The 19,293-nt window shown below is 40.0% G+C and overlaps 1 protein-coding gene across 1 annotated transcript; it reads right to left on the bottom strand.

Annotated features, from left to right (window-relative positions):
- Positions 1 to 614: 614 nt before the first annotated feature.
- LOC117479869 (zinc finger protein 277-like) lies at positions 615 to 14,869 on the bottom strand. The gene is given in 12 exon segments (XM_034126973.1): positions 615 to 1,081; positions 1,749 to 1,799; positions 1,801 to 1,897; positions 2,289 to 2,299; positions 2,880 to 3,012; positions 4,730 to 4,822; positions 6,031 to 6,079; positions 6,472 to 6,586; positions 6,676 to 6,827; positions 11,397 to 11,448; positions 13,321 to 13,528; positions 14,773 to 14,869. Coding segments are annotated over 12 exon segments (1,170 nt in total). The 5' UTR covers positions 14,801 to 14,869; the 3' UTR covers positions 615 to 900.
- Positions 14,870 to 19,293: the final 4,424 nt, after the last annotated feature.

The following is a 19,293-nucleotide window of genomic DNA, read 5'->3' on the forward strand; positions in this document are numbered from 1 at the left end:
TTAAGTTTGACAATGTCAATTTGAAGGGTCTTAATTGGGTCATGAGTTTGCACAGATGTACTATTTTCACTTTAATTAATAAACTAGGGATTGTTTTGAGTCTGCGGGTGTTTTTCTTGTTGATTTTTCTGCATTTGGTACTTTTACATTAAATACTTTAAGGACATTTTGCTCATCATACTTTAGTACATACACACGTGTCAATGTAGGATTGTTCATGCATTCTTCCAGCGTGTTATTACTGATCAATATCTTATATGTTATCAATCATTTCCCTTGTTTTGATGTAAACAGGTACGTTAAGTTTCAACCCTGACTCATTTCCAGGGTCTAAATCGACTCCAGATGAGTTTGCACTTCTGAGAGAGAGCGACCTACTTTATTGCATTCTGATCTCAAAGCATTTTCACATGAAGTTATAAACTTTATAATCAAAAGAAGCAGAGTCTAAATGTTCCTCTGTGGCGTGGACAGACGTGTGCATCCTGTAGAGCAGGGGGTTCAACTCAATTTCATGGTGGGCCACATCAGCATTAAGGTTGCACTCAAAGGGCCGGTTGTAACTTTAAGAATATATAAAAATACATAAATATATATATTAAATAATGTCTTATATTATTGGCTCTGCATTGGATTATTATCAGTTCTGGTAACTTCATAATGAACTACGTCTGAAAGCAGAAGGCTGGGGCAAATCATTCAAAGCAAATATTCCACTATTGTATATTCTTTGCAAGCTCTTGTGGGATTTGAGTGTGACGCCCCCTGCTGGAAAAAGGTTGAACTTCACTTCTGAAAATAGAGTTTTGAAGTGTTCAGGGAAGCAGAATGGCTTTGATTATTAGAGTTTATTTACAGAGGATGAGGAGGAGGAAGAGTCGTCCAGGAACAGGAAGTCTTCTACCTGCAGGACCCTCGGCTCTTCAGCAGCGATTTGAGGACGGAGTTCTGTTTCAAAGCTCGAAGGTTGGAAACGTCCTCTGAGATCACCGGGACATCTTCGCTGACGTTACGCTCGTCTTCATCGCCATCAGACAGCGTGCAGAGGAGGGCGTCGTTCTCATACGTGGCGAAGTAATACCTGAGGAGAGAGGACTCTTTAAAGTAGAGACACTACATACTGATATACACCTGAACATCAGCAGGAGAGGACTCTTTAAAGTAGAGACACTACATACTGATATACACCTGAACATCAGCAGGAGAGGACTCTTTAAAGTAGAGACACTACATACTGATATACACCTGAACATCAGCAGGAGAGGACTCTTTAAAGTAGAGACACTACATACTGATATACACCTGAACATCAGCAGGAGAGGACTCTTTAAAGTAGAGACACTACATACTGATATACACCTGAACATCAGCAGGAGAGGACTCTTTAAAGTAGAGACACTACATACTGATATACACCTGAACATCAACAGGAGAGGACTCTTTAAAGTAGAGACACTACATACTGATATACACCTGAACATCAGCAGGAGAGGACTCTTTAAAGTAGAGACACTACATACTGATATACACCTGAACATCAGCAGGAGAGGACTCTTTAAAGTAGAGACACTACATACTGATATACACCTGAACATCAGCAGGAGAGGACTCTTTAAAGTAGAGACACTAGACACTGATATACACCTGAACATCAGCAGGAGAGGACTCTTTAAAGTAGAGACACTACATACTGATATACACCTGAACATCAGCAGGAGAGGACTCTTTAAAGTAGAGAGGCTACTCACTGAGGCTGGTTCCAGGTGGACTTGTGAGGAAGCTGCATCACATGTCCCGCCTCTGCAGCTGAACGTTTCCTGGCAGCCGTAGCAGCGGCTCTGATGGAGCTGACGGCGGAGGAAGTTCACCAGCTTCACCTGGTCGTAGAAACGCAGATCTACACACACACACACACACACACACACACACACACACACACACACACACACACACACACACACACACACACACACACACACACACACACACACACACACCACACACACACACACACACACACACACACACACACACACACACACACATTATAATAACACTGTGTTCACTCGAGGCAGGTTAGATTTAAGAGGATGTTTTAGAGCACCTCAGTTTAGATGCATAATGTGTGTGTTGTGTTATCTCTACCTGTGTACGGGTCTGAGAGGCATTTCTATTTAATTTGTTAAAGATTTAAATCATTATTTTGGTAAATTATTAATAAAATCCTGCTTCCCACGACTTGTAATTTCTAAGACTTTCTGTAAGGGAGATCTATGATATTTTAATACCTATTAAGGCTCTATATCAGGGGGTCAGAGCTCTTTTCATCGAGGGCCACATACAGAAAAACACATGAAGGGCTGGGCCGCTCACTAGAGGTGATGTATACTGCCTCATCAGTTCAGTTATAAGTCGGCAAAATCAATCAAATATAAGTAAATGATTCTTAATCAGCGTACATCCCAGCTCTCCAGAGGGTTTACTTCATCTTGTTGGCAGCTCATTCCCTAAAACAGAAGCTCCAGATTGCTGATAAGAGGAAATATGAAAGTTTATTTCAAGCTTGTTATGGAAATAAATTATTGAACTATTTTCTTATCAACTTAGATTTGTTAGAAAATGTTTTCACCTTTAATTGACTGCATTTATTTGCAAAGTGGGTTCATTAACACATGAATACTACTGAGTCATATATGTTTACATTTATATTTAAGAAGTAAAAGACAAGCACAAGTTTCATTTGAGGGCCAGACTGCATTCGATTTTTTTAATTGGCTGAGGGCCGATTCAAATTGGTCCACGGGCCGCATTTGGCCCCCGGGCCGTAGTTTGGACACCTCTGATCTATAGTTTTCATGAATGGATTGAAGGTCTCTCACTTGTCCAGCTTCCTCTGCAGCGCGTCCAGGAACTGGTTGCAGTAAACGATGTTGTCGGGCAGACCGATGCTGAACGAGTGTTCTCTGGCCATGTGGTTCAGCAGAGACGATCTGACACACAGACAGGATGCAGCTTGATTTCAACTATTTATCTGTGAGATGTTTTTAAAGATTAGCACTCATTCCTGCATCTGTCCATTGAGCTTCTTAACATTTCACATGTAATGGGCAGGCAGAGGGGGAAGGAGTGGAGTACAAATACTTTGTTACTGTACTTAAGTACATGTTTCTGGTATCAGTACTTTACTCCACTACTTATTTTTCTGACGACTTTTTACTTTGACTTCTTACATTTTGAACACAAATACCTGTACTTTCTACTTCTTACATGTTGAACCCAAATACCTGTACTTTCTACTTCTTACATGTTGAACCCAAATACCTGTACTTTCTACTTCTTACATGTTGAACCCAAATACCTGTACTTTCTACTTCTTACATGTTGAACACAAATACCTGTACTTTCTACTTCTTACATGTTGAACCCAAATACCTGTACTTTCTACTTCTTACATGTTGAACCCAAATACCTGTACTTTCTACTTCTTACATGTTGAACACAAATACCTGTACTTTCTACTTCTTACATGTTGAACCCAAATACCTGTACTTTCTACTTCTCACATTTTGAACACAAATACCTGTACTTTCTACTTCTTACATTTTGAACCCAAATACCTGTACTTTCTACTTCTTACATGTTGAACACAAATACCTGTACTTTCTACTTCTTACATGTTGAACACAAATACCTGTACTTTCTACTTCTTACATGTTGAACACAAATACCTGTACTTTCTACTTCTTACACTTTGAACACAAATACCTGTACTTTCTACTTCTTACATGTTGAACACAAATACCTGTACTTTCTACTTCTTACATGTTGAACACAAATACCTGTACTTTCTACTTCTTACATGTTGAACCCAAATACCTGTACTTTCTACTTCTTACATGTTGAACACAAATACCTGTACTTTCTACTTCTCACATGTTGAACACAGATACCTGTACTTTCTACTTCTTACATGTTGAACACAAATACCTGTACTTTCTACTTCTTACATTTTGAACACAAATACCTGTACTTTCTACTTCTTACATTTTGAACACAAATACCTGTACTTTCTACTTCTTACATGTTGAACCCAAATACCTGTACTTTCTACTTCTTACATGTTGAACACAAATACCTGTACTTTCTACTTCTTACATGTTGAACACAAATACCTGTACTTTCTACTTCTTACATGTTGAACCCAAATACCTGTACTTTCTACTTCTCACATTTTCCAAACAGGCTGGTTCCTTTAGTTTCAATGTGTGTTTGGTGGCGTGATCATTATTATTTAGAGTCATTGCGTGCCTATTGATTTGAACACGATCCGTGTATCCATCATTTCCTGGTCTTCTCTAAAGAAGAGGGACCAATGAAAACGTTGTCATGTTGCCGTTGTTCAGCATGGAAACATTCATTAGCTAACAATGACATTATTGTTCTATTAATATAAAGGGAGGTCAGGTACTCTTTAAAACAGCTGCTAGTTATGGGTACTTTTTACTGAAGTACATTTCAAAGCCCTCTTTACTTTTACATGAGTAAAGAAGTTTAGTCAGTACTTCTACTTTTACCAGAGTATTTTTAAACACGAGTATCTGTACTTCTACTTGAGTAAAGGATGTTGGTACTTTTGCCCTCTCCTCCTGCAGGAGACACACCGTCAGAAACACCACAGAAGAAGACCTGCCAACCTCAGGCTTAGATCAGGTCTTCCAGATAGACGGACATTTCCTCACCAGACGTTTCTGCTGCAGCTTCTCTCTGAGGACTCGATCCTCTGGGAGGACGTCACACAGCAGGAAGTAGTCCTCCTGCTTCTCTGTAACAACGACACATGAGACATGACAGAGATGTCAGTTTTTCTGAGCAGAGAACAACATGTTTCAGTGATTTTTGCTACGAATTTCAAGCTAATGTTGCTTTCACATCGTAGGAGATCAGGGGTGCATGAACAGTGGTTCAGAGTTTTGACCATCTCAGGGACTCAGGGTCTACACGTGAATAAAAGTAAGAAGTCAAATGGGTTTTGATACCAAGTGTTAGAAAAATATCACTCGTCCCCGGCTTGAGCTTCAACATCAGGATCCATGTATTTATTATCCTCTCAAGAATGGAAGTAGTCAAAAGAAAAAAAGAGAATTTGTTGGGTTTCTTCTAAAAATCTCAAAAATCTGACTTTTTCTCAAAGATCTGACTGTTTTTCAAAAATCTGACTTTTTCTCAAAATTCTGACTTTTCTCAGAAATCTCTAAATTCTGACTTTTTCTGAAAAATCTCAAAAATCTGACTTTTTCTCTGAAATCCCAAAGTTCTGACTTTTTCTGAATACTTGAAATTGTTAATAATCACTCGTTCCCGGCTTGATCTTCAATCTCAGGATCCATGTATCTGTGATCCTCTCCAGAATGGAAGTAGTCATCACATACAGAGCATCAACTAGTTCCTGAACAGTGTCCTTCACATGCTGATATCCAAGAGAGGGAGTTACACAGTCACAAGATGGAGGAATAGAAAGCAGTATTCAATGTTTACTTCAGATTAGCTCCACGTCAGAAATGATCATGCTTGTCATATGTCTATCTCCATAGAGGCGGAATCATCAAGTTAATCACATAGCTATCATATGCCTAAAACAGTCCTGATGCTCTTCGAGGTAATCATACATCCTGTCATGTACACAGCTACAGTTGGGATACCTTTGTTAGCATGTTACTCTCATATTGGAAGAGTACATTCAGTATTTTCTGAACACCGAGCCACTCAGGAAATACTAGAATGAAGCAACATTGCTATCATACTATACTGTCATGAAGTCACCTCTGGAAAACATGTCTTTGGTGGCTTGTCCAGAAAATGTAATTCCTGACAGATGAATATATTGATGAAGTCATTTGAAGATCGAATGGATGCCACAGTATCTTCAAATCTCCTGTCTGTCCACGTGGAGTCTGACGCAGGACAGACAGGTGTTTCTAAATGTTCGTCCTTCACAAGAAGAAGTGCAGTGAGTGTTGAAAGTGACCTCACCTATGGGGCCGGTGGAGTTGGTTTTGATGACGCTGCAGAAATTCACCGGCTCCAGGCATTATGGGTATTATAATGTCTTAACTACGTGAATGTCTATCTAATATATATCTATAGAGCTACAGCGACAGGTCATTTAGATAACAATGGTTAGCAGGGCAGAGTAATATTTTTAAACTCAATATCTTTACTATTTCTTGCATTTATTTTGGTAAATGTAATCTACAATTAAGAAGTGAAGTGAGCTATATTTTGCTAGTTTGTAATTCCAAATATAACTGGAATAAATTGGGACAAAACTGATTCTAAGGATTACATTTGTAAGGGAGGAGGAGAGGGAATCACACAGGAAATAATAACACACTTTTAATTATGGTCAATATAATGTCTCAAATATCTACCTGGAGAGTTACAGTAACAGATGATTTAAATACAAATGGTTACATCCTCATTAGTAAGGAAGAGCTTTCTTTTGTCCTTAGTTGTGTCCTCTTGTGTGACAACAAAAGGAGTGGCTTGTGTCTGAAATACATCTCTTCCTGACCCTGGTGTGCGTCCTCTGAGAATATAACAAGTGTTTTGAATAAAGTTAAATCCAGTTTGAAATCCTCCCCAGCCTCTGAAGGGTCTGAGTGTTTGAACTCGTACTTTGGGAGGTCAGCGATGAGTTTGACGTTTGCGATGACCAGCTTGTGCTCCAGCAGCAGGTGTTTGAGGAGGACGTCTTTCTGTCTCTCTGACTCGGGACAGAAGAGACAGACCAGCAGCTCCTCACCGGGGACACCGGGAGCATCAGGCGGCTGCTCCGGGAAACTCAGAGGCTCCAGGATGCTGTCATCACCTGAGGGGGGGGGGGGGGGGGGGGGGGGGGGGGGTTATTTTAGATTCAAGGCTTTTATTGTCATGTGTACATAGCTACAGTGTAGACATATCAATGAAAATCTGAGGTCACAGGCTCCTCCCACAGAGCAACACAATAACACAGATACAATAGTGCAAGTAAATACAATAACAAAAGTTACATTATGTTAGAAAAACTGTAATTTCATTTATTTTTTAAGACACAGTGCAGAAGACAGAATAAAAACAACCAGCGTGTAAGGTTTCAGCGTTAGAGTCCTTCTCGTTTATTGTTTTGTGTTTATTCTTGTGACCTTTCATTTTATTTTGGTATTGACTCTACCCTCTCGTTTCAGGTGTCTACACTTCCTGTCTTTGTGTGTCACCTGCCAGCTTGATTGTTGTCTCCTGCTCCTGATTGTTTCCACCTGTGCCCCATTACTTACAGTATTGTGTGTGTGTGTGTGTGTGTGTGTGTGTGTGTGTGTGTGTATATATAGCCCTTCTCTCCTTTTGTCTTTTGTCGGTTCGTCTTGTCTACACATCAGGTCCATGTCTGTATACTCTTGTGAACTGTTGAACAACCTAGTGGAACCTAGAGGTCTAGAATCCTAGTTGATACTAGTAATCTTTTGCTTTGATAAAGTCTTTTATAAAATAAAAGATATTTTTGAAGTCAAACTGAATCGTGCATCTGAGTTCCTGTGAGTCCTTCGTGTCACAGCGTTCCTCTTAGTCTTAACTTCTGTTAACTACAGTAGTGAAGTTAACACTAAGTTAAGACTAAGTTACTGTTAAGACTAAGTCACTGTTAAGACTAAGTTAAGTTACTGTTGAGACCAAGTTAAGTTACTGTTAAGACTAAGTTAAGACCAAGTTAAGTTACTGTTAAGACTAAGTTAAGTTAAGGTTAAGACTAAGTTTAGTAACTGTTAAGATTAAGTTAAGTTACTGTTGAGACTAAGTTAAGACCAAGTTAACTCACTGTTAAGACTAAGTTACTGTTAAGACTAAGTTAAGTTACTGTTAAGACCAAGTTAAGTTACTGTTAAGACTAAGTTAAGTTAAGGTTAAGACTACGTTTAGTAACTGTTAAGACTAAGTTAAGTTACTGTTGAGACTAAGTTAAGACCAAGTTAACTCACTGTTAAGACTAAGTTACTGTTAAGACTAAGATAAGTTACTGAGTTAAGTTACTGTTAAGACTAAGTTAAGTCACTGTTAAGACTAAGTTAAGTCACTTTTAAGACAAAGTTAAGTTACTGTTAAGACTAAGTTAAAGGTGGGGTAGGTAATTCACTTCCGAAACACCTTTTGTTATATTCCATGGAATGCTCTTAACATCCCGATAGCAATGAATACTTTAAATGCTTTGACAATAAATACATAAAAAAATGTCATCTGTGGAAGCCGTGGCGCTGTGAAAAGCACGACCAATCATCTGAGCCGGCCCGGCTAAAGTAACTGGATGGCCTACCTGCCTGTCAGCCTTCCATCTGTGCACAAACTTATCTCGTGCCCTCATTGGTCATGTGTGCGTTTGTGTGTGTTGGAGGAGGGGCTCTGTAAGGAAGTCTGAAGGAAGGGGCAGACTTTTTTTCGGCTGCGTACTTTCACTAAGTTAAGTTACTGTTAAGACTAAGTGAAGACCAATTTAAGTTACTGTTAAGACTAAGTTAAGGTTAAGACTAAGTTAAGTGAAGTTAAGGTTAAGACTAAGTTTAGTAACTGTTAAGACTAAGTTAAGACTAAGTTACTGTTAAGACTAAGTTAAGTTAAGGTTAAGACTAAGTTAAGTTACTAAGTTAAGGTTAAGACTAAGTTAAAGGGGACCTATCATGCAAAATGCACTTTCTGATGTATTTTATACATAGATATGTGTCCCCAGTGTGTCAGGGAACTCACGCAGCGTCAGAAAATAAAACCCTCTCTCTTTTCCTCCGTACCCAAATCTCTAAAAACGGGGTTACAACGGAGCTGATCCAGATTTGCGTCCGATATGACGTAATATCGGAGGCAGACCCACAGCACTATCAGAAACAATGCCCGACTGTTTTGGACGTAATATGGTCGGTGTTTACATTAGCATCGCTAACACTCAGAGCTAACCTGTACTGGAGAGCATGTGTGTGAAGAAGCAGGAAATAAAAAGGAACTCACCTTGTGGTATAACCGGCAAGAGAGAAAGCCTTTGAGCTTCATACTGTTTCAGAAAGAATCCTTGATAATCCATGATATGGCGTTTCATCACCGCAGTATTTAGTTTAGACAGTAGCTGCCGGGTCCCGCATAAGCTCCGCCCCTCTTTTTTTATCAATTCTTTTTTTTTAAAAAGCTTTATACCCAAAATCAGCAGTTTTGAAACAGGAAGTGAAATAGAGGGATGAGGCATGGCTAGAATGGGTGATCTGTTTGTTATTTTGCGCAAAACACTTAATAGACATGTTTTTTATATATTTGTATATATCTGAGACCTATGCTATTGCCTAAAAATAGCATGATAGGTGACCTTTAAGCTTAACCAGTTAAACCCCACGGGGTACTTAACATCTTGCAAGAAACAGCGTCTGAGGGCTTCTTAATATTTAACAAACTATGAATGTATCATACCCACTTAACGGGAAGAAACTCAGCTATCAGACAATATTAACCGTTTTTAGCTAAACGAAACACAAGGGTAATAACAAAGGCTCTGAATTAGCCCAGAGCGAAAAAATGCTAACGCACTTAGCCAGGGGCGGACTGGCCATCGGGACGTTCGGGACGAATCCCGATGGGCCGGTACTGAAGTGGGCCGGTCGGACGATGTGGGCCTCTCGGGTAAGTCACTAGTACCCCCCGCACCCCCCCCCCCCCCCCCCCCCCCCCGTCGACAATTTCCTCGCGGTATTTACTTGAGGCACCGAGGTGGGCCGCTCAGATAACTCACTAGCACCCCCCCCCCCCGTTGATAATTTACTTGCGGTACCGAGGTGGGCCAGCGGTCCCGAAGTGGGCCGGTCGAGAGTCCCGGGCTGATTTGTAGTCCCAGTCCGCCCCTGCACTTAGCACAGAACTCAAGGTATAATACCCTTATTACTTAACGGATCTGCACAAAAAAGATATCGATTAGCAAGCTGAGATTCCACAGATTCCAGACATATAAGTATCATCACTGAGCGATTAGAACTCGCGGCCAAACTACAAGAAACAACAACAAAGAAATGTGCTTTACGGAGCCAAAACGGCTAAAAACGTCTTACCTTAGCTGTTGTTCTGAACAAAAGTTTTGTTCAATGGCATTAAAACGAGAAAAACGCTGCTGAAGGTTAATCCATAGGTTAATCCATCATCATATTTATGGCAATAAGCTTAGTTTTCTATAGAGTGTAACATAGCTTTCGGTTTGGGCAAACTGCGTGCGCATCGCTCTCAATCCTCAATGGTAATGTTTAGATGGATTTAGGAACTCCCCCTCGAGTCTATTGGCTCTAACGGTTCAAAAGAGGTGTCAATCACCAAAATCGATCAATGGGTTTGTTGGAGTCGGGAGGCCTGTTAATTTATTCCGGCAATTACTCAGCCCTACTAATTGACCTAACAGAAGTTATTGAGTCTATGTAAGTTTACTGCCAGGCTCGGATCCACCTGGATCAGCAAGGTCTCACCTCTACTAACTCCTGAAGAACCAGGTTCAATTAACTGCTGTTTCAATTCAGACGACCCGCTAAATCTGTTTAAGCGATCCCGAAGGACTCTGGTATCAGTAATGAGGTGTGGCCCTGCCTAAGTGTGAGTGTGGCAGTTGTGCAATCTTACCTTTAAGCAGGAGAGGAGAGCGCAGATTTCTTTTAAATTCTCCCAATCCAAAAAGGTGGGATGATTTTATTTGAAGAAAATTGTCCACACTTTTACAGGGTTTTTACCTTCTCTCGTTGCAATGTGACAATCATACAAATATATCATGCTGTGGTCCTTTTCTAATATAAAACCTCAATTCACAGTTTTACTTTACTTACGTTAAATTATATTTTCAACTGGCCCACTTCAGTTGTGACATTACATTCTAACTTCAACTGGCCCACCTCAGTTGTGACATTTAAATTCTGACTTCAACTGGCCCACTTCAGTTGTGACATTTAAATTATAACCTCAACTGGCCCACTTCAGTTGTGACATTTAAATTCTAACTTCAACTGGCCCACTTCAGTTGTGACATTTAAATTCTAACTTCAACTGGCCCACTTCAGTTGTGACATTTAAATTCTAACCTCAACTGGCCCACTTCAGTTGTGACATTTAAATTCTAACCTCAACTGGCCCACTTCAGTTGTGACATTTAAATTCTAACTTCAACTGGCCCACTTCAGTTGTGACATTTAAATCTAACTTCAACTGGCCCACTTCAGTTGTGACATTTAAATTGTACCTTTTAAATTCTTCCAACAGAATTTAGAGGAATATCCTTATAAATGGTCAGTGATATAAAACACATTAAAACGTTCATTCAACAATACATTCAAAATCAAAGTCAATTTCAGAGAACTTACCAAGGACAACCCCCGCTCTGGAGCTTTCTCCCTCTCAACCGGTGCTTTTATGCTGCACACAGGGACAGAAAACCAAAGACACACCTTCATACCCATATATGTGTGGAAAGGTCATGGCCTCTGGTGTGCAGAACTGGACATGTCCAGACATATTCTCCTATGGCCTAAACCCATTTTGGGGCTTCAGTACTTTTCCATTGAGTCAGGGGTCTCCTGTGCACAGCTTGCTGTGATGAAGACAACTGTCTCCCCTCTTTAAACAGTGACACACATAGTGATAAACTATAATAGGCCTTAAACTCAATTTACCAAACCCCTTGTGTTTGTAAATACTGTGATTATAGAACAACATGAAATATAATGCATTTTCATTGTGGGTTATACAAGAATATATTTGATTATATTTGATTATTATTTGATTATATTAACTTTCGTTTTAATTATTCAACTTAATATGGAGACCTCAACAGGTTCCAGAGATATGGCAAATATACCCAAATGACCCCAGAGGTGGGTTTTGTTTTTCTAAATCTCCCTAAAAAGGTCAAATTTCACTTGTTTTGCATCAATCTTGATACACGGTACTTATTATATGTTTTAGTTTGGATTCCTAAAGCTTTTAGTCTACTATCCCATCATTCATGGGTGGTTTTCACTATAAGTAATGGTTTTTTTTTGGACGGAAACTATAATTTACAGTTTTTTACAATGTTCAATCTGAATTTACTTTAAAATAAAAACATCTATATTGATTCTGACTTTTCTACATCCAACTCACAGGTTTATCATTGCTTTGAGAAAAAAGATTATTAATGTACCCCTTTTAGAAGTGAAGATATAGTCATTTGTTCTGGGCATGTCATTTTCAAGCCTGAAACCTGAAAAACATGCTTGGGGCTTAACAGGTTAAATAAAGTCACAAATGTACAAGACATTTTGTGTATTTACAAAAAATACATTTGAAAGACTTCTCTGAGATTAATTTATAAAAGATTGCAGAAATAAGTCTGAAATGTTCTGAGATAAAGTACAGTGCTGTAGGAGCTGCTTCATGCTTTCACTGCATCCTTACAAAGTCACAACATGATGTGAAACAAATGAAACCTTTACACCAAAAAACTCTTAAATAGTCTTGAGATCAAGTCACACATTGAGGAGATGTTCCTTCATAGATACAGCTGTAAATATCAGCAGAAATGTTACTGAGGAAAACACAGACACAGAATATGAATATGAAGTGCTGCCATCTAATGGAGATCAATCATGAGACAGGATGGAGTTGATTCTGTTCTGGCTTTATGGTTCAGTATTTGTAAGCAGCTGTGACTGAAAGAATATTGCTTTGATTTGACTTTTGAATGGTTAGTTCATTTTGTTTTGGTTTTGAAGAGGCAGGTCAAATAAGAGTTTCTTCTCCCTGCTCCTTTCCACCATGCGCTATAAAAGGAAAATAATAGAAGTGTACATGTTTTGTTTTCAAATACCTGCCATGTGTGGAATAAACAAATCAATCAATCAAATACTAGCACAGCCGGCTAGCTCTCTGCTGTTTGGCTTCATCACAAACTGCAGACAGGAACATTCTCCACATTCATTTCATCTCAAAGACTGCAGCCACTATTTACAAATATTTAGGGCTATTCTACTGCATCCTTTGGTTCCTATCAGCCTTTAGAAACACACAGTTAGAAACACACTACATTCATACACTTCTGTACATTTCATGTATTTAGACTGAGTAAATATGCACATTGACATTGAGTGTTATCTCGTTGCGCTGTCATCGCTACGACCTCTGCTTTCACCTCTGATTCATTTATTTGTGTCTATTTGTTACTGCAGTGAGAGTTGCCAAAGAAATGTCGTTGTACTTTGTATGATGACAATAAAGATATGTTCTATTCTATCCCTGAGTTTGATCTACAGCTGCAGCTCGTACTTTGGGAGGTCAGCGATGAGTTTGACGTCTGCGATGACCAGCTTGTGCTCCAGCAGCAGGTGTTTGAGGAGGACGTCTTTCTGTCTCTCTGAGTCGGGACAGAAGAGACAGACCAGCAGCTCCTCACCGGGGACACCGGGAGCATCAGGCGGCTGCTCCGGGAAACTCAGAGGCTCCAGGATGCTGTCGTCACCTGAGGGTTACATTATGTTAGTGGCAAATCACAACATTCAAAACTGTTATTTCATTTATATTTTAAGACGCAGTGCAGAATACAGAATTTAAAAAACAGTGTTCCTCTTAGTCTGAACTGCTCTTTACTACAGTACTGAAGACTAAGTTAAGTCACAGTTAAGACTAAGTTAAATTACTGTTAAGTACTTAGTTAAGACCAAGTTAAAGGTCCCATGTCATGCTTTTCTGGTTATTACCCCTTGTGTGTTATGTAGCTTTTTCTGCATAGTCTGCAGAGTCACAAACCCTCAAAGTGCACCCTGTAGCGAGTAAAACTCTAACACAGAGAAGACCTGTCTATGCTGCCCCAGAACGCCTCGTTGGACATTTCTCTTTTTCCATTGTTTACTTCTTGGGTATAGTGACGTATTTCGGGTATAGTGACGTAACGTAACGTCCGCGGAGCCCTTACGTTTGGACCAATCCGTGGACTTGCTCACACACACACTCGGCGGGACGTTGTGAGGCTCGCTGCTGCGAGGAGCGGGACACTGTGAGCTAGTGTGGGGTCGGCGAGACAGCGAGACACCGCGGAACTCAGCCTGAGCACGTTTAGGACAGAGAGTGAATACACATACTATACAGAGATGCTGTATGAGAAACCAATGTGAGTTTGGAAAATTGCATAATATAAATGTATTTTAGTATACCTCAACAATGGAATTATGATCAGTAGAAATGGCCATGACATGGGACCTTTAAAACTAAGTTAAGATTAAGTTGAGACTAGGTTAAATTACTACTACTACCACCAGCACCACCACCAACACTACTACTACTACTACTACTACTACTACTACTACTACTACTACTACTACTACTACTACTACTACTACTACTACTACTACTACTACTACTTTCAGAATATGAATCTATGTATTTCTGTTTCATTATGTTCTATGTTTTTTTACTCTGTGTTCCTATGTTTAGATGCTGTTGTTTAATTCACTTTCTCTCTGTGTATTTTATATGTGAAAGCACTTTGTAACTATGTTTTTATAACCGTTAAAAAACACAGGCTAACAGTTAGCATGTTAGCACAGCCGGCTAGCTCTCGGCTTCATTACAAACTGCAGACAGGAACATTCTTCAGATGAACATAATCCCTGACTGACTCTGAGTTTCATCTACAGCTGATTATATTATTTACAGCACTAAACCTATTTTTAAATCAACTGAAACTTTTAAAAGAAACCAACTCACCATCTCTGTTTCGGGTACAGGCTGCCATCTCTGGTGTCACATGTCCAAACAGCGGCTGACGGACCAATCAGAAGCCTGGAAATCTTCTTCTTCTTCTTCTTCTTCTTCTTCTTATTCTTATTCTTCTTCTTCTTCTTCTTCTTCTTCTTTTCTTTAATGGCGAATCGCTTCCACTTGGAGCATATATCGCCACCTACTGTTGATTTATTAAATGTTTATACTAAATCCTTGTCCTCAGACCAGTGCTTTTGAGGAATTTGAAGATCAGCTTGTTTGCTTCATTTCTTGATTTACTTTCGTATATTGACTTGAAATCCATGTCCTTGACGTTGAGTTGTTCCAGTGCAGTTTTCAGAATGAGTCTTTGTCTGTTATAATCCGTGCAGCTAAAAAATACATGATGTATTGTCTCTGGTTGTTGGCAACCATCACAATTGCCATTTGTATGTTTTCCAATCAGATGCAATGATGAGTTTAATCCAGAGTGACCCAATTTTATCCTGCTGTTAATGCTCTGTTCTCTTCTACTACTCCCCCAGGTGCTTCCCGTTCCTACTTCCCTTCGTATCTGGTATAAATGTCTTCCTTTGGTGTTACTGTCCCATAGTTTTTGCCATTGTTGCTTGATAACAACTTTTGTAACAGATTTGACTTCTGCTCTACTGATGGGTACCATAATATCAATCTGGTTTGCTTTCAAACCACATTTTGCCAGTTGATCCACTACCTCATTCCCTCTAATACCCACATGCGCTGGAACCCACACAAATTGAACAACAATTCCCAGATGAACTAACCTAAACATGATGTGTAAAATTTCATGTAAAATATCCTGAGGACATTCTGAAGAGAAGTTGTTTATACTCTCCAGAGCTGCACTGGAGTCAGAGCAAATGACCACTCTCATTGGCTGTATTTCCTCTACCCACTGAAGTGCTAGTGAGATAGCCATCATCTCTACTGTATATACTGCCATGTGATCACTCGTCCGCTTTCCCACTTTGACTTTTAATTCAGGAACATCAAATGCACAACTAGTTTGACCATTTTCTGGATTTTTGGATCCATCAGTAAATATTTGTATAAACTGCCCATATTGTTCATGTAGAACAGTATTCACATAAGCCTGTACATTAATTTTGTTTTTCATTGAATGTAACCGTTTCAATAAAGATAAATCTACTATAGGTTGAGGTAGCAACCATGGTGGAACAGCTGATAACAACACCGTCGGACTAATATTCCATTCTTTAACTTTGAATTCTTTACATAATTCCGAAACACAAACACAAAAACTTTCTTTTTTCATTTTGTTACTTTCCCAACTTGTTTTTACAGTTTGTTTAGTAGGGTGAGTATCTTTATGGCCCTGTAGATTTGCCCAGTAATTAACAATTAACTGTTTTCTCCTCAAAAAAATTGGTATTTCTCCGATCTCTACCTGAAGTGCCGACCCTGGTGTAGATCTGACTGCCCCACAGCATATCCTTAGTGCTTGTGCCTGGACTCTATCTAATTTTTGAAGAGAAGAGTATGCAGCTGAACCATACACTATTAGTCCGTATTCTATGGCTGATCTAATTAAGGCTGTGTATACGTTCCTCAAAGCAGCTTTATCAGCCCCCCACTTAGTGCCTGCCAAGCACCTCATAACATTTAAAACCCTTTTACATTTATCTACTACTTTATCAATGTGAGTACTCCATGTGACTCTCTCGTCCAACCATATTCCCAGAAATGTAAATGTCTTCACTTTCTTTAGTTCTTGTCCATAAAGTTTTAACCTCCTCACCTATCCTTTTCCTCGTAAAAAATAAAGTTTCAGTTTTTTCCACCGACAATCTAAACCCCCATGTCAGAGACCAGCTTTCAATCTCCGTAATGGCTTCCTGAATCTTACCTACAATATAATTTACATTTCTGATCCTTTTCCAAATAGCTCCATCATCTGCAAAAAGTGACTTACCGATATCAGATCCTACTTGTGTATATATATCATTTATCATGATAGAAAACAAAAGAGGACTGATGACACTCCCCTGTGGGGTTCCATTTTCAACTTCATGCCTTCGAGAATAAGAATTGCCAACTCGGACTCTGATGGCACGGCCAAACAAAAAATCCATAATCCAATTATATACATTACCTCCCAGACCAGACCTGGGCATTGTACGGCCCCCGGGCCACATACGGCCCTTTGGTTGACTCTGACCGGCCCGTGTAAGGCTAATTGGAAATTACAAAATAAACATATTTTCTAACTTTACCTCATGCATGGACTAAAGCTGCATTGCTTTTATTTTGAAGTTGTTTTTTATTCACGTGCATAATGACGCAATACGTATATCAAGACGTGCACATTATTGGATCCTTGTCACAAGACGACTTTAGCCCTCAAAAAAATGTCCGCTAAAAAAAGAAAGGTAGATGCTGAATGCAGGGTTTTCAACAAAAATTGGACTGCTAAGTATTTATTTACTGAAGTCGGAGGTAAAACCGTGTGTTTAGTTTGCGGGGAGCAGATCGCCGTGTTTAAGGAGTACAATGTGAGTCGACATTACGAGACGAAACACGCGGAGAAATATAAAAACTTGACTGACGCTGAAAGGGCGCGGACATCGGAAGCTTTGCTAGCTAAGCTGCAAAAGCAGCAAGGCTTTTTTACCAAGCTTCACACATCCAGTGATGCAGCAACCATGACCAGCTTTGTGATATCCCACAAAATTGCTAAAAACAGTAAGCCGTTCTCGGAGGGGGAGTTTGTCAAAGAGTGCTTGGTGGACTCTGCAGCACTAATATGCCCTGAAAAAAAAGCCGCATTTGAGCAAGTCCCGCTGTCCAGGCGAACCGTGACTAGAAGGATCGAGGACATTGCGGGGAATCTGGAGCTTCAGCTGCAACGTGAAGTGGCAAGTTACGACTTTTTCTCCTTGGCTTTGGACGAGAGCTGTGATGTCCGCGACACAGCCCAGTTACTCGTATTCGTCCGCGGGATAACACCGGACTTCAAGATTACGGAGGAGCTGGCAGCAATGCGGTCGATGAAAGGGACGACGACAGGGAGCGATCTGTTCACGGAGGTAAACGAGTGCATGGACACGCTGGGACTGAAATGGGACAGACTGGCAGGTGTCACAACGGACGGTTGTCCAAATCTTACCGGAAAAAATGTCGGACTTTTGAAACGTATGCAAGATAAAGTGACTGAAATCGACGCGGATCAGAAACTGGTATTTTTGCATTGTATTATACACCAACATGTGTTGTGCAAGTCAGTGCTAAAAATTAACCATGTTATTGATGTTGTTACTAAAATAGTAAACTTCATCAGGGCAAGAGCTTTGAACCACAGACAGTTTATCGCACTTTTGGAGGAGCATGAGACTGAGCATCGTGACATCGGCTACCACACAGTTATCAGATGGCTCAGCCTGGGCAAAGTGCTAAAAAGAGTTTGGGACCTGAAAGCAGAGATTCGAGAGTTTTGTGAGAAGAAAGGCAAAGACTTCCCAGAGCTCTCAGATGAGGACTGGATGGCAGATTTTGCATTTGCTGTTGATGTGACTGCACTGATGAATGAACTGAATACCAAACTGCAAGGCAAGGGCCTTTTTGTTCATGAAATGCACAGCCTGGTGAAGGCTTTCATGACAAAGATGCAGTTTCTTTCAAGCCAACTGGAGAGCAACAATCTCACTCACATGCAAACCCTGAAAGAAGTCACACCATCAGCTGATCACCTCCGCAGGTACTCATCCATGTTGGGAGCATTGCATGGTGAGTTTTCAAGGCGATTTGAAGATCTCAGAAAAATCGAGGATGAAATGCACCTGATTTCCTCTCCCTTTACCTGCAGTGTGGATAATGCACCCAGTGATGTTCAGCTGGAACTCATCGACCTGCAGTCTGATGCAGTACTGGCAGAGCACTTTAAGTCAGGATCTCTGCTGGATTTCTACTCTTCTCTCAAGGAGGAGAACTTTCCAAACATGAGGAGACATGCTCAGAAGATGTTGGTTCTCTTTGGCTCGACCTACATATGTGAACAAACATTTTCAATTATGAAGTTTACGAAATCCAGGTATAGATCCTCTCTCACTGATGATCATCTGTCAGCTGTGCTTCGCATCTCCACCTCAGACATTCAACCTGACTTTGATGCACTCGTTAAAGCCCAGCAGAGACTAGATTTCTCTCACTGAACAAGAAAAGAGAACTTAAAAACACCAAATGAGGTGGTTAGACTACAAATGTTGGCATGTAAAGGCACCAACTAGCAGTGAACTGGGACACTTTCTTTGGAAGCCTTTTTCTCAAAATCACAGTTCAGTGATGTTTAGTGACAGTTCAATATGATGTATCTTGCTTAATATTTGGAGTACAAAGACAATATTGTGATGTCTTTAGAATGCTAAGAACCTCTTTCCAACAGTAAATGAAACTCAAAATGTGTTTGAGTGAATGTGACTGAAAATGTTCACTAATATGAGTCACAAATGGTGAAAAACGTTCATTTTGTTT

Source organism: Trematomus bernacchii, unplaced genomic scaffold (genome assembly GCF_902827165.1).
Source record: "Trematomus bernacchii unplaced genomic scaffold, fTreBer1.1, whole genome shotgun sequence".
Lineage (NCBI taxonomy): Eukaryota > Metazoa > Chordata > Actinopteri > Perciformes > Nototheniidae > Trematomus > Trematomus bernacchii.